The 20,489-nt window shown below is 38.4% G+C and overlaps 1 protein-coding gene and 3 pseudogenes across 1 annotated transcript; 2 read left to right on the forward strand and 2 right to left on the reverse strand.

Annotated features, from left to right (window-relative positions):
- OR10A5E (olfactory receptor family 10 subfamily A member 5E) lies at nucleotides 1-954 on the forward strand. The gene has a single exon (NM_001388742.1). It carries the CDS (start codon nucleotides 1-3, stop codon nucleotides 952-954), a length of 954 nt encoding a protein of 317 aa, NP_001375671.1.
- On the forward strand, nucleotides 13,161-14,159 carry OR10A53P (olfactory receptor family 10 subfamily A member 53, pseudogene; annotated as a pseudogene).
- LOC119864896 lies at nucleotides 16,358-17,343 on the reverse strand (annotated as a pseudogene).
- cOR2D10P (cOR2D10P olfactory receptor family 2 subfamily D pseudogene) lies at nucleotides 16,978-17,068 on the reverse strand (annotated as a pseudogene).
- Nucleotides 17,344-20,489: the final 3,146 nt, after the last annotated feature.

A 20,489-nucleotide genomic window follows, 5' to 3' on the forward strand; every position in this document is an offset into this window, starting at 1 on the left:
ATGGCTGGAGGAAACTGGACAAGAGTTGAGGAATTTATCCTCATGAGCTTCTCTTCTCTACCTACTGAAATACAATTGTTACTCTTCCTGACATTCCTAATCATCTACCTGGTCACCCTGATGGGAAACACTCTCATCATTCTGGTTACTTTAGCTGACCCCATGCTGCACAGTCCCATGTACTTCTTCCTCAGGAAACTGTCCTTCTTGGAGATTGGCTTCAACCTAGTCATTGTGCCCAAGATGCTGGGGACCCTGCTTGCCTGGGACACAACCATCTCCTTTCTTGGCTGTGCCACACAGATGTATTTCTTCTTCTTCTTTGGAGTTGATGAATGCTTCCTCCTGGCCACCATGGCATATGACCGCTATGTAGCCATCTGCAGTCCCTTGCACTACCCAGTCATCATGAACCAAAGGACACGTGCCAAATTGACTGTCGCTTCTTGGTTACCAGGCTTTCCTGTTGCTACTGTGCAGACCACGTGGCTCTTCAGTTTTCCATTCTGTGGCACCAACAAGGTGAACCACTTCTTCTGTGACAGCCCACCTGTGCTAAGGCTGGTCTGTGCAGACACAACACTGTTTGAGATTTATGCAATTGTTGGAACCATTCTGGTCATCATGACACCCTGCTTGCTGATCCTGTGCTCTTACACTCGCATTGCTGCTGCCATCCTCAAAATTCCATCAGCTAAAGGGAAGCATAAAGCCTTCTCTACATGCTCCTCTCACCTCCTTGTTGTGTCCCTGTTCTATGTATCTTTAAGCCTCACCTACTTCCGGCCTAAATCCAATAATTCTCCTGAAAGCAAAAAGCTGCTGTCATTGTCCTACACTGTTGTGACTCCCATGTTGAACCCCATCATTTATAGCCTGAGAAATGATGAAGTGAAGAATGCCCTTGGCCCGACTGTCCACAAGGCTTTAGGCCTTAGAAACTGCATCCCATAGGCATTGAGAAGTGACAATAAAGTGTACTGAATGGGGAGCAATCAGTTTCCTATCTGGGCTTCTTCTGATTCTCTTCCCATCTCTGTTGGGATGAAATCCAGCTGCTAAAATAACCACTGGAAAACTCAGTGAGGGGAAGAGAGCACAGAAGTAGATTAGAACTATTGATACCACCTGAAAGACTTCTGTACTCATTGTAGGCTTATTTTATGAAAAATAAAATAATTTTGTATTAGTATTTCACAATTTTGTGCCAAGTAATTCCAGATATTTGCATTCCTGTGTCCACATTATGAACAGCATGAAGCTGCTTATAATCCTAATGTGGGAATACATTTAATATAGGGCAAAATCAGTAAAAATCATCATGTCACTTTCTCTTCCTTTGGGCAGATCTAACTCCATTTATCAGATAGAAAATTCTATGACCCCTCCCAATGTACAACTTTCATCACTGTCTTTACTTCGGTTTACATGGCCTTGAAGCAGTTCTTTGAAGCTCACTGGTATGGGTATGAATATAGAAAAATGTATTGATAATTCCCATACTTACACCTTTATAACCTACAATTATTTTATTCCTTACTCTGTCTTTTCCAGGAAGAATGAGATGAGGTTTCATGGGCTCCCTCTCTATCCCATATTCAGATTCTCAAACTTCATTGGAATAATATTATAAATTTCTATTGTGATTCTGTTTTCATCAAATTTAAAATGGATCTAGCTAACTTCAACATAGCTCTTCTTTAACCACAAAAATATTTCTTATTCTTTTTATAATTTCATAGTACTCTTTTTCTAGGTATACCATAGCTTACTTCACAAGTCTTTACAATTACAAATCTTGCTATAAAAATAGCTTTATGTATCAGCATTTTCATATTTTTGCCAGTATATCTGACAAATGGAAATCTAGAAATTAGGCAAAGGGTAAATATGTGTAACATTATGTTATATATTGGCAAACTTCCCTCCAAACTGATTGTACCATTTTACATTCCCACCAGCAGTTTACAAGGGTTCTTGTTTCCTCACAGCTACATCAATAAGATTTGTTATCAAACATTTGAAATTTTCCTTAACTAATAGGTAAAAAAAATCTTAAATTTTAACGTGAAGGAAATAAATTTTGAAGAATATGGAAAAATAATTGAGTAAATTAGAGAAAATTGTGAGTTTCATTGAGGCTTCTGAGATAATAGTTTAGTTGATTAGCAGCTGGTGATGTTTGATACTCTGTTTTCTCTACTGGAAAGGTTCTTTCCATCTTTATTTTAGACAGATCCATCTCACCTTTCGAACCCTCAAGTAGCATATATTTTTTTATTTTTTTATTTATTTTTATTTATTTTTTTTAATTTTTATTTTTTTATTTTTTTTAATTTATTTTTTATTGGTGTTCAATTTATTAACATACAGAATAACCCCCAGTGCCCGTCACCCATTCACTCCCACCCCCCGCCCTCCTCCCCTTCTACCACCACTAGTTCATTTCCCAGAGTTAGCAGTCTTTACGTTCTGTCTCCCTTTCTGATATTTCCCACACATTTCTTCTCCCTTCCCTTATATTCCCTTTCGCTATTATTTATATTCCCCAAATGAATGGGAACATATAATGTTTGTCCTTCTCCGACTGACTTACTTCACTCAGCATAATACCCTCCAGTTCCATCCACGTTGAAGCAAATGGTGGGTATTTGTCATTTCTAATAGCTGAGTAATATTCCATTGTATACATAAACCACATCTTCTTTATCCATTCATCTTTCGTTGGACACCGAGGCTCCTTCCACAGTTTGGCTATCGTGGCCATTGCTGCTATAAACATCGGGGTGCAGGTGTCCCGGCGTTTCACTGCATCTGTATCTTTGGGGTAAATCCCCAACAGTGCAATTGCTGGGTCGTAGGGCAGGTCTATTTTTAACTCTTTGAGGAACCTCCACACAGTTTTCCAGAGTGGCTGCACCAGTTCACATTCCCACCAACAGTGTAAGAGGGTTCCCTTTTCTCCGCATCCCCTCCAACATTTGTTGTTTCTTGCCTTGTTAATATGCCCCATTCTCACCGGTGTGAGGTGGTATCTCATTGTGGTTTTGATTTGTATTTCCCTGATGGCAAGTGATGCAGAGCATTTTCTCATATGCATGTTGGCCATGTCTATGTCTTCCTCTGTGAGATTTCTCTTCCTGTCTTTTGCCCATTTCATGATTGGATTGTTTGTTTCTTTGGTGTTGAGTTTAATAAGTTCTTTATAAATCTTGGAAACTAGCCCTTTATCTGATATGTCATTTGCAAATATTTTCTCCCATTCTGTAGGTTGTCTTTTAGTTTTGTTGACTGTATCCTTTGCTGTGCAAAAGCTTCTTATCTTATCAAGTCCCAATAGTTCATTTTTGCTTTTGTTTCTTTTGCCTTCGTGGATGTATCTTGCAAGAAGTTACTGTGGCCGAGTTCAAAAAGGGTGCTGCCTGTGTTCTTCTCTAGGATTTTGATGGAATCTTGTCTCACATTTAGATATTTCATCCATTTTGAGTTTATCTTTGTGTATGGTGAAAGAGAGTGGTCTAGTTTCATTCTTCTGCATGTGGATGTCCAATTTTCCCAGCACCATTTATTGAAGAGACTGTCTTTCTTCCAATGGATAGTGTTTCCTCCTTTATCGAATATTAGTTGACCATAAAGTTCAGGGTCCACTTCTGGGTTCTCTATTCTGTTCTACTGATCTCTGTGTCTGTTTTTGTGCCAGTACCACACTGTCTTGATGACCACAGCTTTGTTGTACAACCTGAAATCTGGCATTGTGATGCCCCCAGCTATGGTTTTCTTTTTTAAAATTCCCCTGGCTATTCGGGGTCTTTTCAGATTCCACACAAATCTTAAAATAATTTGTTCTAACTCTCTGAAGAAAGTCCATGGTATTTTGATAGGGATTGCATTAAACGTGTATATTGCCCTGGGTAACATTGACATTTTCACAATATTAATTCTGCCAATCCATGAGCATGGAATAGTTTTCCATCTCTTTGTGTCTTCCTCAATTTCTTTCAGAAGTGTTCTATAGTTTTGAGGGTATAGATCCTTTACATCTTTGGTTAGGTTTATTCCTAGGTATCTTATGCTTTTGGGTGCAATTGTAAAAATTATTATTTCCTACATGTATCTATTCCAATTTTATCAACAGATAAGTTAAATTTTATATATACTATGCTTTACTTGCTTTTACATGTTTGTCTTCCCCCAATGTACCTGTAACTCTGAAAATGAAAGCTGCCCAAGTATTTATGTTTTATATGACATGAGCATTCCTGAAAAACTTATGTTCTAAAAACTCTGCACTGAAAATACTATGGGAAAATAGGGTTAGGGCAGACCACCCCGAATATATGCAAATCTGAAGCCAGAGGATTAACAGAAACACAGGTAGTACTTAGAGAGACAACATAGACTGCTCAGACATGCAGTTCAGTGATAGAGGTTGCTAGAGTAAGTATTAAACATACATAGTAACAATAGAATGAAAATGTTAATAATGGCTTATTTAGTATATGGGTATGTGGTGCTGAGGTAATGCAGATGGTGTGATGCTCTGAACCAGATGGAGCAGCCCTTATCTGGTCATGAGAGTCAGTGACACTTTCCAGGATCCAAAAGCTACACAAAACAAGAGATGCTTCTCTTTGTGAATGGAACCTCAAGTAAAGGCATACTTTTAAAATTTCTTTAAAACAGCTAAGAAGTGCCAAGGTCTTATGACATTTACTTCAGTGTTGAAAGTTATCACTTTATCTATTCTGGTTTGCTTTACCTGATACAAACTTTACATTATAATGAACTTACTCTCCAATTTTTCAATAGTGTATGAAAGATGAATAAATGAATGGATGATCCAATTGAGAAATGCTGGTGACTTGGAATAGAGAGTGTAATTTATCAAGTATCAGTAGAAATTACTTTTAAATAATTTTTAGAGGAAGGATTGATAGAACTTGATGGTGGATTGCATGTGCTCAAGGGAGGGGATTCTAGAACAAAGCCAATTCCTGTAGTAGAGTGTAGGTGTTCTGAAAGTCTGGAGGAGATCCATAAGAGAGTTATGAAAGAGATTTTTTTTTAGAAAGGTCAAGCCTTTTCCTTCACATCCCAGTTATGAATCTCTTTTTATCATTTGGGGAAACATCTTCCCAAACTTGCAGTAACTGATCTTGCCTTGGGACCAGCCACTTTCATCAGGTTATCCCAGAACTGGATATGGAGCCAAGGACTCAAGTGCAAATGAGTTATTAAGGATAAGTAATTAAATGAATGACCAAAGTAGAGTTGGAATGGAGAAGAAGCTAAGCAAAAATATAATTTGGGGTGCAATCCCAGACTCAGCTTGATCCAGCAGGAAACTCCAGAGCATAAATAAAGCTTAGTTTGTTCGGCTTCATCCATAAGAAGTAGGCCTTTGTATTTCCCTTTCACTCATCCACGGGCTATTGGCAGACTGTGGGGGTAGGGAAGAGGGGGAATTAAAACTCCCAGGCACCACTGTCTCCCAGTGCCCTAGGGCACTGAGAACCTGAAGTTCTCAGGTACAAGGTATTAGAAGTAAAGCTTGCAGAAACTGACAATGGATGCTCAGAGCTAGTCAACGTGACTGAGGAAGATTGAGGAGAAACTTCAACAGTGTCTACTACAGTCTGCCCTTTAGAAGTGCTTTTTATCATTGGAGCATTTGGGTCAAGAAAAACCTCCAAGTCTTTAATCAGAACATTAAAAAATGGTCATTGAAAAAATAACTGCTGAAACTCTAAATCTTGAGCTCAGTTCAACATACCACAATCTCTCCAAGTTCAACATCTACCCAGCAGTGTGAGTTATGATACATTTATTTTTCCAGAGGAGTAGTTTGAATCAAACACACAAATCCAAAAACATTGATCATCAGACACAATGGAATTAAACTCAGAAGTATGAAACAAATATTTTCTTTTTTAATTCATAAAGGCATCTTTCTTTTTCACAATGGACTCAGAATTCCCACCATTGGCTTCAATGTGGATGGAACTGGAGGGTATTATGCTGAATGAAATGAGTCAATTGGAGAAGGACAAACATTATATGTTCTCATTCATTTGGGGAATATAAATAATAGTGAAAGGGAATAGAAGGGAAGGGAGAAGAAATGGGTAGGAAATATCAGAAAAGGAGACAACATAAAGACTCCTAACTCTGGGAAATGAACTGGGGGTGGTGGAAGGGGAGAAGGACGTGGGGTGGGGGTGAATGGGTGATGGGCACTGAGAGGGGCACTTGACGGGATGAGCACTGGGTGTTATTCTGTATGTTGGCAAATTGAACACCAATAAAAAATAAATTTATTATTTAAAAAAACACAAATCATTATATAGGGCAATGATAGTACCTTTACTTCATCTCCCATTTATACAGGGGCCCCTTTGAGATTTCTGGGACTGAGAAAATAGCTCATGATGATTAATTTATATTTGAAAGGCTTTTGTCTTAGGCAAAGACATGGATGAAACTTTGGGATTGCTGCTCATAACATTATTAATTTGTAATCCAAGTTCCTACTCAATTACATCCAAGAAAATGGAAAATGGTGGTACTATTTTTGCAGCTACATCATTTTCTTCTAATAACATATCCATCACAGTTATAGTTTCACATTTTTTAAAATTTTTTATTTATTTATAATAGACACACGGAGAGAGAGAGAAAGAGAGAGAGAGGCAGAGACATAGGCATTGGGAGAAGCAAGCTCCATGCACCGGGAGCCCGACGTGGGATTCGATCCCGGGTCTCCAGGATCGCGCCCTGGGCCAAAGGCAGGCCCCAAACCGCTGCGCCACCCAGGGATCCCTAGTTTCACATTTTTATATGGTTCTTTAATATTTGTCTTCCCACCTAAACTGTAAGTTCTATGAGGCCAGGAACAATGTTTACAAAATTTCCTACTGAAACTTTAGTGCCTGGATCATGTTAGGTATCCAAGAATTATTTGTTAAATGAATGAATGAATAAACATTCAAGTGGATCTTGTGCATTTGCTCATTGGCCATTGGAGCCGGTAATACAATTTTTCCTCTCAAATGCAAGTATGCAGCATTTGAGAAGAGAAAGGATGAGAGGAAGAATGGCAGAGAGAAGTCATGTAGCTATTTCTCTTCTCCCACTACTTTTGATTATAATCCCAAGTAAATATGGGAACAGGAAATTATATTATATACCAGACAAAGAGAAAGGTTATCAAGGGAAAGAATAAATAGCTATTCTTTTTTATCCACTGAGTCACCTTTATTATCACTTTTTTTGGAAATATGGTACACTTCCCTATGGCAAACTTCAAGATGAACGTGTCATCCTAATTAATTAAAATGGAAAATCTCAGGTCATATAGGGGAAGGATGATGCAGAGGTCAGTATTTTAAATATGGCTTGTACAAAAATTCAAGTACATATTTGCAGGCACCATGCAAACTCAATGCTAAATACTAAGCAAACAATAATGAAGTCAGATATGGTTACCAGTTTCAGTTAGAAACATGCAATAAAATTTTTGTTTCAGAAGAACTATAAGAAACGTTCAGATGTACATTAGAATCAGCTTGGGGAAATTTTATCTCAAAGCATAGACATAATTTTACTCCTTCAACATCAATTCTTTTTCCAGAAAGGTTAGCATTCTGAGACTGCTGGTCAGACTTTCTTCTTTTCATCTTAACCAGGAGTTATTAGCTCCCCAACCAACAGCATCCCCAACCGATTGTTTGTGGTTTTCATTAATATTCTTCAGTTGGCTTAGACAATAATTAATGAGTTCTCCTCTCCATGCCTGAAAACTTCTGAGCCCAGGCTAGAAACACTCCCAAAGAACCAACCCAATGAGAATCAAAACGGAGGGGAGATGTAAAAGGATACTGACATGATACAAGTGAAATCACTGACTTAAAGAGATGCTTGCACTTCCAAGTTCATTGTAGCATTTTTCACAACAGCCAAGACGTGGGAACAACCTAAGTGCCCATTTACAGATGAATGGATAAAGAAAATGTGGCATTTGTATAGATACATACAATGAGATATTAATCAGCCATAACAAAGAAGGAAATACTGCCATTTTGACGACATGGATGGACCTCAAGGGCATTATGCTAAGTGAAATAAGTCAGACAGAGAAAGACAAATACTGTTCGATCTCACTTATTTGTGGACTCTCACTTATATGTGGAATCAAAGAAAAGGAGAGTGGAATAGTGGATATTGCGGGCTGGGGTAGAGTAATATTCGTCAGAGTGTACAAACTCAGTTATAAGATGAATAAGTTCTGGGGATCAAAAGTACAACATAGTGACTATCATTAACAATATTGTATTATATACTTTAAAATTGCTAAAAGAGTAGATTTTAAGTGTTTTCACCATACACATATACAAAAAGGTAATTATGTGCAGTAATAGATATGTTAACTATTGTGCTAATTAGTTGAATATAAATACATTCATCGAATCATCACATTACACACCTTAAATTTACACAATGTTAGATGTCAATTTTGTCTCAATAAAGCCGAGGGGAAAAAAGAATGCTAGCATGTTCTTCTAATCTCTCTCTGCTGCAAACCTTGGAAAATAGACAGACTGCTAAGGTGGGGTTTTTTTCCCCCTTTGCTCTTGTAGCCTCATGAGTGCAGAAAAAGTTGGAGCTGCAGCAAAGATCTCCTCCATTTATGAGATTGCAGAATCTTTATGAATTTCTGCACTTTTAGGAATTCCTCAAAACTCACACCTGTCAGAAAGTGAACTTATGACTTGACTTGAGGAAGAGGAAGCATTGGGAGAATCATTCCCTTACAGTAAACAGCAGGGACCAGAAATAGTCCTGAGACTCAGCCTGGAATCCTCTAGAGTGATTGACACTCCTCTAGAGTGATTGCCCAGCTCAGAGCTCCTTTACAGTGACTGACTCAGCCACAGTTTAGGTTTTACCCAGGGTGTCTGGCACAACCATGGACAAAGCTTCTTTGAGAATGTGACAAGGTGGAAGCCCAGAGTTCACCAGCAATAAGAACTGAGAGTACCTTTGAAATGACTGGCACAGATACATTCAGGGCTTTTATGAAAGGATTTGCACAGAAATAGTCATATTTTAGGACTCCCCTGGACTTGCTCATTTGGACAGAGTCTCAGGGTACTCTAGAGTGGCTAACACAGACCAGAGATTCTCTGGAATGTGATACAAATATCACAAGAGGTAAGTAAAGAGCAAAGTGGACAGAGCACAGATGTGAACTCGTTTGTAGAGAGGAGGATGGTTTATTACCATGAAAATAAATTCTCTGACACATTTCTAGGAAATAAGAAGGGACATCAGAGTTCTCAAACAAAAAAACATGTAGTTTTATAAGACTTGACAAAAAAAAACATGAAAAAAAAATCAAAAATACATGTAGTTTTATAAGACTTAACTAATCTGGGAAAGGATAGAAAACAATGATAATGTATGTGCTGGGCTTTAGAATAGTGGGAGTGAATGGGTGACGGGCACTGGGTGTTATTCTGTATGTTAGTAAATTGAACACCAATAAAAAAAAAAAAGAATATTCGAAGCATTTACATATGTATTATCTCATTTCACATGTTTCAGGCACTCATAATAATAGTCATTTTATAGTTGAGAAAAACTATAATTCAGAAAATGTCATGTCAGTAGCTCTGTTTCTCACAGCTAAAAAATAATCAGTACTTTAACTCTGATTTTATGACTCTAGGGTCCATGCCTTATAACTATGTGGCCTCAAACTATTATTTATGTGAGAGTTTCACAAAGTTCTTTATTTATTTATTTATTTATTTATTTATTTATTTATTTATTTATTTATGAGAGAGAGAGAGAGAGGGATGCAGAGGGGCAGATGGTGAAGGGGACAATCTTAAGCAGACTGCCTACTGAGCAGGGAGCCCAAGACCAAACTCCATCCCACAATCCTGAAATCACCACCTGAGCTGAAACCAGAGTTAGAAGCTCAACACACTGCACCACCTAGACACACCCTACCCTCCAGTTTCACAAAGTTTTCTTAAGTATGTTACCTAGTTCTTTCTTGTTCAAACAGTGTGTGGGATCTCTAAGATGTTACCTCAGAAAAGAGATACTCTGGGTAGTAGTGTAGCTGACCAGACTACCTCAGCTAAGTTTCTGCATAAGTTCCCTTTTCATAGGATTCTCTCCTACTCTGATGGCTGCAAACACAACTCCATTTATCTGAGGCTCTGTGCTTGCAAGACCAGTAGTAAAAAAAAGCAGCTGAATTATACTTCATCCATAACCTCTTGATAACCACAATTGCATGCATGCAGCTACAGGAAGATTAGTTCTTCAGAATATCATCCTAGCAACAAACCCTCCACCATCTCTTCCTTGCTTAGGAGAGGAAAACATATCAAAATTAAAAAACCAAAGAGAAAGATGGAATAGAAAAACAAGAAAGGCTAGAACAAAAGAAGGCAATATAAAAGGATGGTTGGAGAAGGATCAAGACAGATGATGGAAAATATGGAATTACAACTGTGGGAGGGGGGCAAGTTGTTTTTTGTGTAGCCCTAGGACCCTAAGAAGCATCAAGGGGCTGTTTCAGGGGACAGGAGAAAAGTGAAGCCAAGTAAGTGCGGATTTGAGCCTCTGCCCATCCCTTTATTCATCTTCATTGGACTTAGTGTGGAGACTCTCTGCAGGATGTGGTTTGAAAGAAAAGGGAAAGTCATCTCTGCTTCTTTAGGTGAGATTTTCTTTGATAACATCTGAACTTTTTGCCCAAGAATTATTCTGTCCTAGACTTTTTTTTATATGGTGTTCCTCTTGTTTCAACTATCATGGGTTTCAGCTACACTTTATTGGATTCTTTTCTATCTACTGCTTTACCAAAAGGTTTGATTTAGAGTCTTTTTGAAACTATAAAGATTATAATAATATTTATGATAATAACAAGGAGATTTTAAATTTGTGCCATGTTTTACAATTGTACATTTATTTCCACATCTCTTAGCAGATGATAATTTAAAGCATTTGTTTGTTGGTAGAGACAATGTTTAAATTTTTTAACAAACACTTAAAAAATAATAGTGATGACTCCATCATGGATTCACTAAGAATTTCATGAATAAGAACTTCATTACTTTTTAAAGATAAATATTAGCATGTTAAGTCAATTAACTGATGTTGTTAAGATAAATGTTAGTAATTCAACAAACATTTATTGTTACTTCATAAGCAGCAGGCAATATAATATGGATAGAATGATGTATATCATTTGGTTTGTGTCTTCAAGGAATATACAATTTGTAGGAGAGGACAAATATAAAAATAACTCTGATAAAACCATTATTACAATAAGGATATTTTAAAATGCTATGAGGAATAGGGCACGTAGGCGCTCAGTCAGTTAAGCTTCTGACTCGATTGTGTCCCAGGTCATGATGTCAGGGTTCTGAGACTGAGCCCTCTGTTAAGCCTGGCATTGGGCTCCTTGCTGAGCATGGAATGGAGATGGCTTAAGATTCTCTTTCTCTCTTCCCCTCTATCCCTCACCCACTCGCGAGCGCTTTCTCTCTCTCTCTTAAAAAATATACTATGGAGTACACAATGGAGAAAGTAACCTAACCTGATTGGGGTTGGAGATAGAAAAAGCTTCACAAGGAAGTTGACATTAGATCTTAGATTAAAAGAATGAGCATTTGATATGGTTTATCGGCCTTTCACTAAGGCATTCAATGAACACTTTCCTGAGATATTTGTTATTACATTAAGATATATTCCATGTAACAGTACATATAACTGTTTATTGGTACACAATCAATGTATGAAATGATTTAAAGTCACCGATAGAAAAAAAAAATAGATCACCTTGCTAAATAGCCCAAAAAGTTAGAGATTAAAAAATTGATGCCGGGATCCCTGGGTGGCGCAGCGGTTTAGTGCCTGCCTTTGGACCAGGGCGCGATCCTGGAGACCCGGGATCGAATCCCACGTCAGGCTCCCGGCATGGAGCCTGCTTCTCCCTCTGCCTATGTCTCTGCCTCTCTCTCTCTCTCTGTGTGTGACTATCACAAATAAATAAAAAATTTAAAAAAAATTGATGCCAACTCATTTTGGGATATGGCTTAAGTGATCTGCCCCAGAGTCAAGGCTCTGTCCTAGGAAACATCTTGATTAAATATTTGAGGGAAATGGACATCTGTGGCATAGTGAGTGACAGAGATTTTATAACAAAGCTTTTAAAATATCTTCTCAGAACATAGCAAAACATTTAAAATAAATATATATTGGAAGACAAAACTGAATGTACACCAATAATATGCACAACGCAAACACACATACATTCAGAGGTTTTACTTAACTGTAAGCTTAAATATATAGACTGTATAGCATCATCAAACTATAAAAATAAAACGTTAGACTACATTAATTACCAAGCACTTGGAGTTAAGCATTCTGCTAGTTGCGCAAGATACAATGATGACTGAATAGGTTTTCCTCCTGGCATCTACTAAAATCATCGTGAGTGTGGGCTGCTTGAGGTTAGGACATATTCAGGTCTCCTCTCAGGGATCATTGGTAACTGCTGGTTCACTTTCCTTGATTTTCTCTTTCCTGCCCTTTCATTTTGCAGAAATCATATGATGGCTGACCTCACCACCTTTCATTGTGCTTGAGAACCCTCTCTTCAGGAATGTTTGACCTGGCTTCTTTTTTAGTACCAATGACTGTGAAGAAAGAGAGTAGGAGTCCATAAATGAAGATGTGATACTGAACATTATCTATAGAGTAAAGAAAAGTCAAGGGATGATGTATAGATATATATGGTGTGCTTCATTTCAGTCTGAAAAAAAAAATAGGTTACTATTCTTCCCAAAAATTGTGAATCCCATAGACCAGCATTTGTTTTGTTTTGTTTTGTCTTGTCTTTTTTTTGTTTTATTTTTTGTTTGTTTGTTTGTTTGTTTTTTACATTTTGGAAGGTACAGCTTCTGATTTGCAACAACTAGAATAATGAAGGTGGAGAATGAGTCCATTAGGATTTTCTTTCTAAGAGTGTAATAGAGGTCTAAATAACATATGGAAACTTCTGCCTTCCTGGAACATGAATGTCCAGTGAAATCCTGGGCAGAAGAATGACGTGGGGAAACTGGACGATTGTCAGTGAGTTTGTTCCTGTGAGCTTTTTAACTTTGTCCTTTGAGCTCCACGCTCTGCTCTTTCTCTTTTTTTTTTTTTTTTTTTTGACTATTTACTTGGTTACTCTAATGGGCAATGTTATCATTCTGGTCACTACAGCTGACTCCGCTCTACAAAATCCTATGTACTGCTTCCTCAGGAACTTGTCCTTCTTGGAGATAGGCTTCAACTTAGTCATTGTGCCCAAGATGCTGGATACTCTGATCATCCAAGACGCAACCATCTCCTTCCTTGGCTTGCCACTCAGATGTATTTCTTCTTCTTCGTTGGGGCTGCTGAGTGCTGTCTCCTGGCCACAATGGCATATGACCGCTATGTGGCCATCTGTGACCCTTTGCGTTACCCAGTCATTATGAATCACAGAGCCTGTGCCCAGCTAGCAGCTGCCTCTTGGTTCTCAGGATTACCAGTGGCCACTGTGCAAACCACATGGGTTTTTAGCTTCCCTTTTTGTGCCCCCAACAGAGTGAACCACTTTTTCTGTGACAGCCCCCCTGTCATTGCACTGGTCTGTGCTGATTCCTCTCTGAACTGGAGGCTCTGACACCCACTGTCCTATTTATCCTCTTCCTTTTCTTGCTGATCCTAGAGTACTATGTCCGCATCCTCTCCATTTTCAGGATGCCCTCAGCTGAGGGGAAACGTAAGGCCTTCTCTACCTGTTCCTCCCACCTCCTGGTTGTCTCCCTCTTCTACAGCACTGCCATCTTCACATACTTCCTATCCCTATCCAACACCTCTCCTGACCAAGAGACTGCTGTCCCTTTCCTACACCGTGGTGACTCTCATGTTGAAGCCAATCATCTACAGTTTAAGGAATAGTGAAGTGAAGGCTACACTGAGGCAAGTCCTCCACAGGACTCTGGGCCCTCAGAAACTCTGACTGAGTGAGATGCAAACCTAAGGGATGGAATGCAAGGACAAAGGAAAGAAAAAAAAATTCCTCCCATGCGTTTTGGTCCCTACTTATTCTAAGAGCCATGATATACCAACTAGGATTTTGGACTTAGGAGGGTCTGTTTCTGAATGAAAGAACATGAGTGATAAAGGAGAACTTCTCTAGGCCCAGGATTCTGTGGGACCGATGTATCCGAGGATGCTGCTAGATTACATAGATTGGGAAAGTTTACAATTGTTGTACTAACAACACTACAACTCACCATTCTTTATTTTAACTTTTCTTGAACTTCTTCATCCATATCTTTTTATGATCTCCTCCTTCACACTTTCTATTTGTCCAAAATCTCTGGCTGCAACTTTCCAAGATCTTTCTCCTTTCAAAATAAAGTTTTGATGATGGCGAAAATAAATAGTAGAATTTTTTTTCATTCTTCACTCATTTTTTTGGAACTCAAAATTTCAACACATTTTGACACAGTGCTGAATATAATAGGTGATTTCTTTCCCTGTGGAATTTATATTCCAGTGAAGAAAAGAAATAATAAAGCAATACTTAAAAACTTCCACTGGCTTATAAAGTACCCAAGTACTATTAGGTTGGCAGATGAGGACTTCTTCCTCTGCAACTGTAATTAGTCTGTGGCTCATCTGGAGAAGGACTACTCCACATGGACTCTGCCTCAAATTAGTCATGTTGGATCTGAGAGTTGTTTGACAGAAAGAGTGTAATGATCATAAGTTAAGTGGACAAATATCTAGTTAACAGGTAAATAATCCAAGATTCTTTGTTTACTAGATTTTTATGTAATCATATTGTCACTAGATGATATCAATTGTCCTTATAAATCTGCCTATCACTCAACCAGTGCAGTAGCCCATCTTGAGGATTTTTTCCAGTGAATATAGACCAACTCTGGACTCTTGAAAAATAGCAGGCTTGGGATGTGGGCACCATAGCTTTGTGTAAACTATTCATAAGAATTTATTGATAATTAACAGAGTAAAATCACATCTACTGCATAGGCATGTTTTCTCCACAAACTCTATAAATAACTCTCTGTGTACCATAGAGGTATCAACCAGTTCAGTCTCCCACACTGTGTATCCTTCAGCTCTCCTGTACCAAGGACCTAGAAAGGCAGCACATTCTAATTATCACTATAAGAATTTGCATATTAAAAGATAGATCATGAGGTTCTGTTTCAATGAAGGCAATCACACAACTAACTGTATTGGCACCATTAAACATTTATAATCTCCAATTTTAGCCAAACTTTAATCACTCCTTCACATTCATTTTACTTGTCCTTATGTGGTAGGCAGAATAATGGTTCCCTAAATATGTCCATGTCCTAACCACAGGACCTATAAATATGTTACCTTACACAGGAAAGAGGACTTTGTAGACAGAATTAAAATAAGTATCTTCAGATGGGGAGGTTATCCTTGATTGTTTTTTAATATAGTAATAGGTAATCAGAAAGTAGGTACAGAATGAACCTGAAATATTTATTTCTGTGGCTTTCTTGCCTCCACACACCTAAGTCCACAACTACTGTCTTATGCTTTCTATATATACCTCCCATCTCCAAGTCCTAGTTGTCCTTCAGGCCCAGGCTTAGTATCAGCATTTTCATCATTCTTGCTAGCCCTGGAATGTCACTATTTGTTCTTAGTTTCCAAAATACAGTCTTTACTCTTATCTGATAGATAAAATATCCATGTCCCTAATAAGAGTGTAAGAAGGACAGCAGAAACCATATATACGTCTTCATTGTACCCACGCTCTTCACTACCCACTTCAAATACATATACAGAATGCATGTGCCAGTAAGCACACACGTAGCACTTTGCTCACCTAAGTGATTAAGTAGTGTTTGTCAATTTATTTATTATTTAATGTTGCAAAGAGATTCAGAAATACAAAGAGATAAAAGAATTAGAGTAGGATCTGGGATAGATTGATTTCAATACATAACATGCTAAAAAAAAAAAGATAGATTTTACAGACTCCAGAGTTTATAAAATGTAAATGTTTTTACAGGATTTCCAAACTCTTAGGTGCCAAAAAACCAACAAGAAGGAAGCAAACCCTCCTCCTATTGGTCCATGAATTATTATCCTTCTTCTTTTACAAAAGAAGTGTTGGATGAAGGATGGAGGATAGGTCTCAACAAAGTCCCAGGATGAGGATCTTACCATATTCCAATCTTCCTGAGGAAAATTACTCAGCAAATTTTATATGCATGGAGCTAAAGTCTCACAGTCAGTGGCAGATTTCAAGCATGCATGGGAAATTCTTTCTGGCCACTTTCCTCAGAGCTCCCTTCACATCCTTGTTCCTCAAGCTAAGATAAGAGGATTGACTGTGGGTGTCACCATTGCATAGAACACAGACACAAGTTTTTCCTGTTCTTTGGAACACTTTGGGGTCATGTAAGTGAAAATTGCTGGCCCATAAAAGAGGAAGACCACCATGAGGTGGGAACCACAGGTAGAGAATTCCTTGCACCTACCAATGGCTGACTTCATCCTGAATACAATCACTATGATGTGGCCATAGGATACCAGAATTAGGGATACAGGTATGAGGAGAATCACAACACCCATGAGGAAAATGGCCATCTCTGAAGTGTGGGTGTCTGTGGATGCCAGCATCAACAGTGCAGGGGCCTCACAAAAGAAATGAGCAATGCTATTGCTGTCTTGATAGGGTAGCCTTAGCATAAAAGTGGTATCTACCACAGACACCAAAATGCCACTGGTCCATGATCCTGCAGCCAGCTGAATACACACCCACCAAGTCATGATGCTAGAGTAATGCAAATGGTTGCAGATGGCCACATATCGATCATAGGACATCACCGCCAGAAAGGCACACTGTGTACCCCCAAAAATGAGGAAGAGTAAAAGCTGAGCTGCACATCATGTGAATGAAATTATCTTTTTCCTGGATAGCAGATGGACCAGGGCCTGAGGAACGATGTTGGTAGAAAAACAGAGGTCAGCCAAAGATAAGTTGCAGAGGAAAAAATACATGGGTTTGTGAAGCCGAGAGTCAGCCTGAACAAGGTGCATGAGAAGCAGATTTGCAAGCACAGTAACCAGGTAGACACCCAGGAATAAAATAAATAGGAGCTTCTGAGTGTGGGGGTCATCAGAGAGTCCCAGGAGGAGGAACTCTGTCACCTGCGTCTGATTTGCTGCTCTCATACTTTGTTGTTTCAGGAAGAAGTCTACATGCTAAACATAGGTCCATAGAACCTCAGATTTGGAGGGCTTTCTTTTTTAAAAAAAGGATTTCATTTATTTATTAATGAGAGACAGTGAGAGAGAGAGGCAGAGACATAGGCAGAGGGGGAAGCAGGCTCCATGCAGGGAGCCTGATGTGGGACTCGATCCCGGGACTCCAGGATCATATCCTGGGCGGAAGGCAGGCGCTCAACCACTGAGCCATCCAAGGATCCCTTGGAGGACTTTTAATTGCTCTCAATCACTATCAGACTTCCAAAACTGCGCTTTAATAAAAGATTATCATGCTGCTTTGGAGCATTTTCAGTGTTGTAAAACTTCATACTTTTAAGATGGAGCCTTCATTTTTAGTGTCATCTGTAAGTGTAGAGTAGATCAAAAGTATCAACTTCCTTAATCCAAATACCAAACATCTAATAATAAAAAAGATTTAATTAATCTATAAATCATGGTATTTAATTTAACTTTATTATGAACTAAAACTCTTGAGTCTTATTCTGCTAATGGCATACCTCCCCATTTTATGATGGTGTAGATTTCTTTTTTTTTTTCCTTTGGGCCTATGACTATTGTCTCTTTGCTGAAGACAGTCACTAAGATAGAAGAAATCAAAAAGAGCCTTGGAGAATTGGCAGATTATTTTCTCCAGCAAAAAAAAAAAGTCAGTTTTTCAATATACTTTGTCTAGTTTTCCGTGTGCAGATTAAACAGCACTAATCTACCACCTCTACCTCATCATTTCTCACTGCATTGTCTTGCATTATTTGTCTATTCTTGCCAGAGATTTAAAAAAATCTTTGAAAACTATACTTTTTTCATTCTTGTGACCTTTTATAAACATGGTATGGAGAATTATTTGATCAATTATCATTAATAACGTCAATTTAAAAAAACCAATTTGATCATATGGTTTAGTAAAGTTGCTTACCTTTGTGTATGGTGAAAGAGAGTGGTCTAGTTTCATTCTTCTGCATGTGGATGTCCAATTTTCCCAGCACCATTTGTTGAAGAGACTGTCTTTCTTCCAATGGATAGTCTTTCCTCCTTTATCGAATATTAGTTGCCCATAAAGTTCAGGGTCCACTTCTGGATTCTCTATTCTGTTCCACTGATCTATGTGTCTGTTTTTGTGCCAGTACCACACTGTCTTGATGACCACAGCTTTGTAGTACAACCTGAAATCTGGCATTGTGATGCCCCCAGATATGGTTTTCTTTTTTAAAATTCCCCTGGCTATTCGGGGTCTTTTCTGATTCCACACAAATCTTAAAATAATTTGTTCTAACTCTCTGAAGAAAGTCCATGGTATTTTGATAGGGATTGCATTAAACGTGTATATTGCCCTGGGTAACATTGACATTTTCACAATATTAATTCTGCCAATCCATGAGCATGGAATATTTTTCCATCTCTTTGTGTCTTCCTCAATTTCTTTAAGAAGTGTTCTATAGTTTTGAGGGTATAGATCCTTTACATCTTTGGTTAGGTTTATTCCTAGGTATCTTATGCTTTTGGGTGCAATTGTAAATGGGATTGACTCCTTAATTTCTCTTTCTTCAGTCTCATTGTTAGTGTATAGAAATGCCACTGACTTCTGGGCATTGATTTTGTATCCTGCCACGCTACCGAATTGCTGTATGAGTTCTAGCAATCTTGGGGTGGAGACTTTTGGGTTTTCTATGTAGAGTATCATGTCATCGGCGAAGAGGGAGAGTTTGACTTCTTCTTTGCCAATTTGAATGCCTTTAATGTCTTTTTGTTGTCTGATTGCTGAGGCTAGGACTTCCAGTACTATGTTGAACAGCAGTGGTGAGAGTGGACATCCCTGTCTTGTTCCTGATCTTACGGGAAAGGCTACCAGTGCTTTCCCATTGAGAATGATATTTGCTGTGGGCTTTTCATATGGCTTTTAAGATGTCGAGGAATGTTCCCTCTATCCCTACACTCTGAAGAGTTTTGATCAGGAATGGATGCTGTATTTTGTCAAATGCTTTCTCTGCATCTAATGAGAGGATCATATGGTTCTTGGTTTTTCTCTTGCTGATATGATGAATCACATTGATTGTTTTACGGGTGTTGAACCAGCCTTGTGTCCCAAGGATAAATCCTACTTGGTCATGGTGAATAATTTTTTTAATGTATTGTTGGATCCTATCGGCCAGTATCTTGTTGAGAATTTTTGCATCCATGTTCATCAGGGATATTGGTCTGTAATTCTCCTTTTTGGTGGGGTCTTTGTCTGGTTTTGGAATTAAGGTGATGCTGGCCTCATAGAACGAATTTGGAAGTACTCCATCTCTTTCGATCTTTCCAAACAGCTTTAGGAGAATAGGTATGGTTTCTTCTTTAAACGTTTGATAGAATTCCCCTGGGAAGCCATCTGGCCCTGGACTCTTGTGTCTTGGGAGGTTTTTGATGACTGCTTCAATTTCCTCCCTGGTTATTGGCCTGTTCAGGTTTTCTATTTCTTCCTGTTCCAGTTTTGGTAGTTTGTGGCTTTCCAGGAATGCGTCCATTTCTTCTAGATTGCCTAATTTATTGGCGTATAGCTGTTCATAATATGTTTTTAAAATCGTTTGTATTTCCTTGGTGTTGTAGTGATCTCTCCTTTCTCATTCATGATTTTATTAATTTGAGTCTTCTCTCTCTTCTTTTTAATAAGGCTGGCTAATGGTTTATCTATCTTGTTAATTCTTTCAAAGAACCAACTCCTGGTTTTGTTGATCTGTTCCACAGTTCTTCTGGTCTCGATTTCGTTGAGTTCTGCTCGAATCTTTATTAACTCCCTTCTTCTCTTGGGTGTAGGATCTATTTGCTGTTTTTCCTCTAGCTCCTTTATGTGTAAGGTTAGCTTTTGTATTTGAGTTCTTTCCAGTTTTTGAATGGATACTTGTATTGCGATGTATTTCCCCCTTAGGACTGCTTTTGCTGCATCCCAAAGATTTTGAACGGTTGTATCTTCATTCTCATTAGTTTCCATGAATCTTTTTAATTCTTCCTTAATTTCCTGGTTGACCCTTTTATCTTTTAGCAGGATGGTCCTTAACCTCCACGTGTTTGAGGTCCTTCCAAACTTCTTGTTGTGATTTAGTTCTAATTTCAAGGCATTATGGTCTGAGAATATGCAGGGGACAATCCCAATCTTT

This window comes from Canis lupus, chromosome 21 (genome assembly GCF_011100685.1).
Source record: "Canis lupus familiaris isolate Mischka breed German Shepherd chromosome 21, alternate assembly UU_Cfam_GSD_1.0, whole genome shotgun sequence".
In the NCBI taxonomy this organism is placed as follows: Eukaryota; Metazoa; Chordata; class Mammalia; order Carnivora; family Canidae; genus Canis; species Canis lupus.

Bases quoted from the DNA above. Each gene is read 5' to 3' on its own strand.
- OR10A5E (NM_001388742.1), top strand. From the start codon at position 1: ATGGCTGGAGGAAACTGGACAAGAGTTGAGGAATTTATCCTCATGAGC.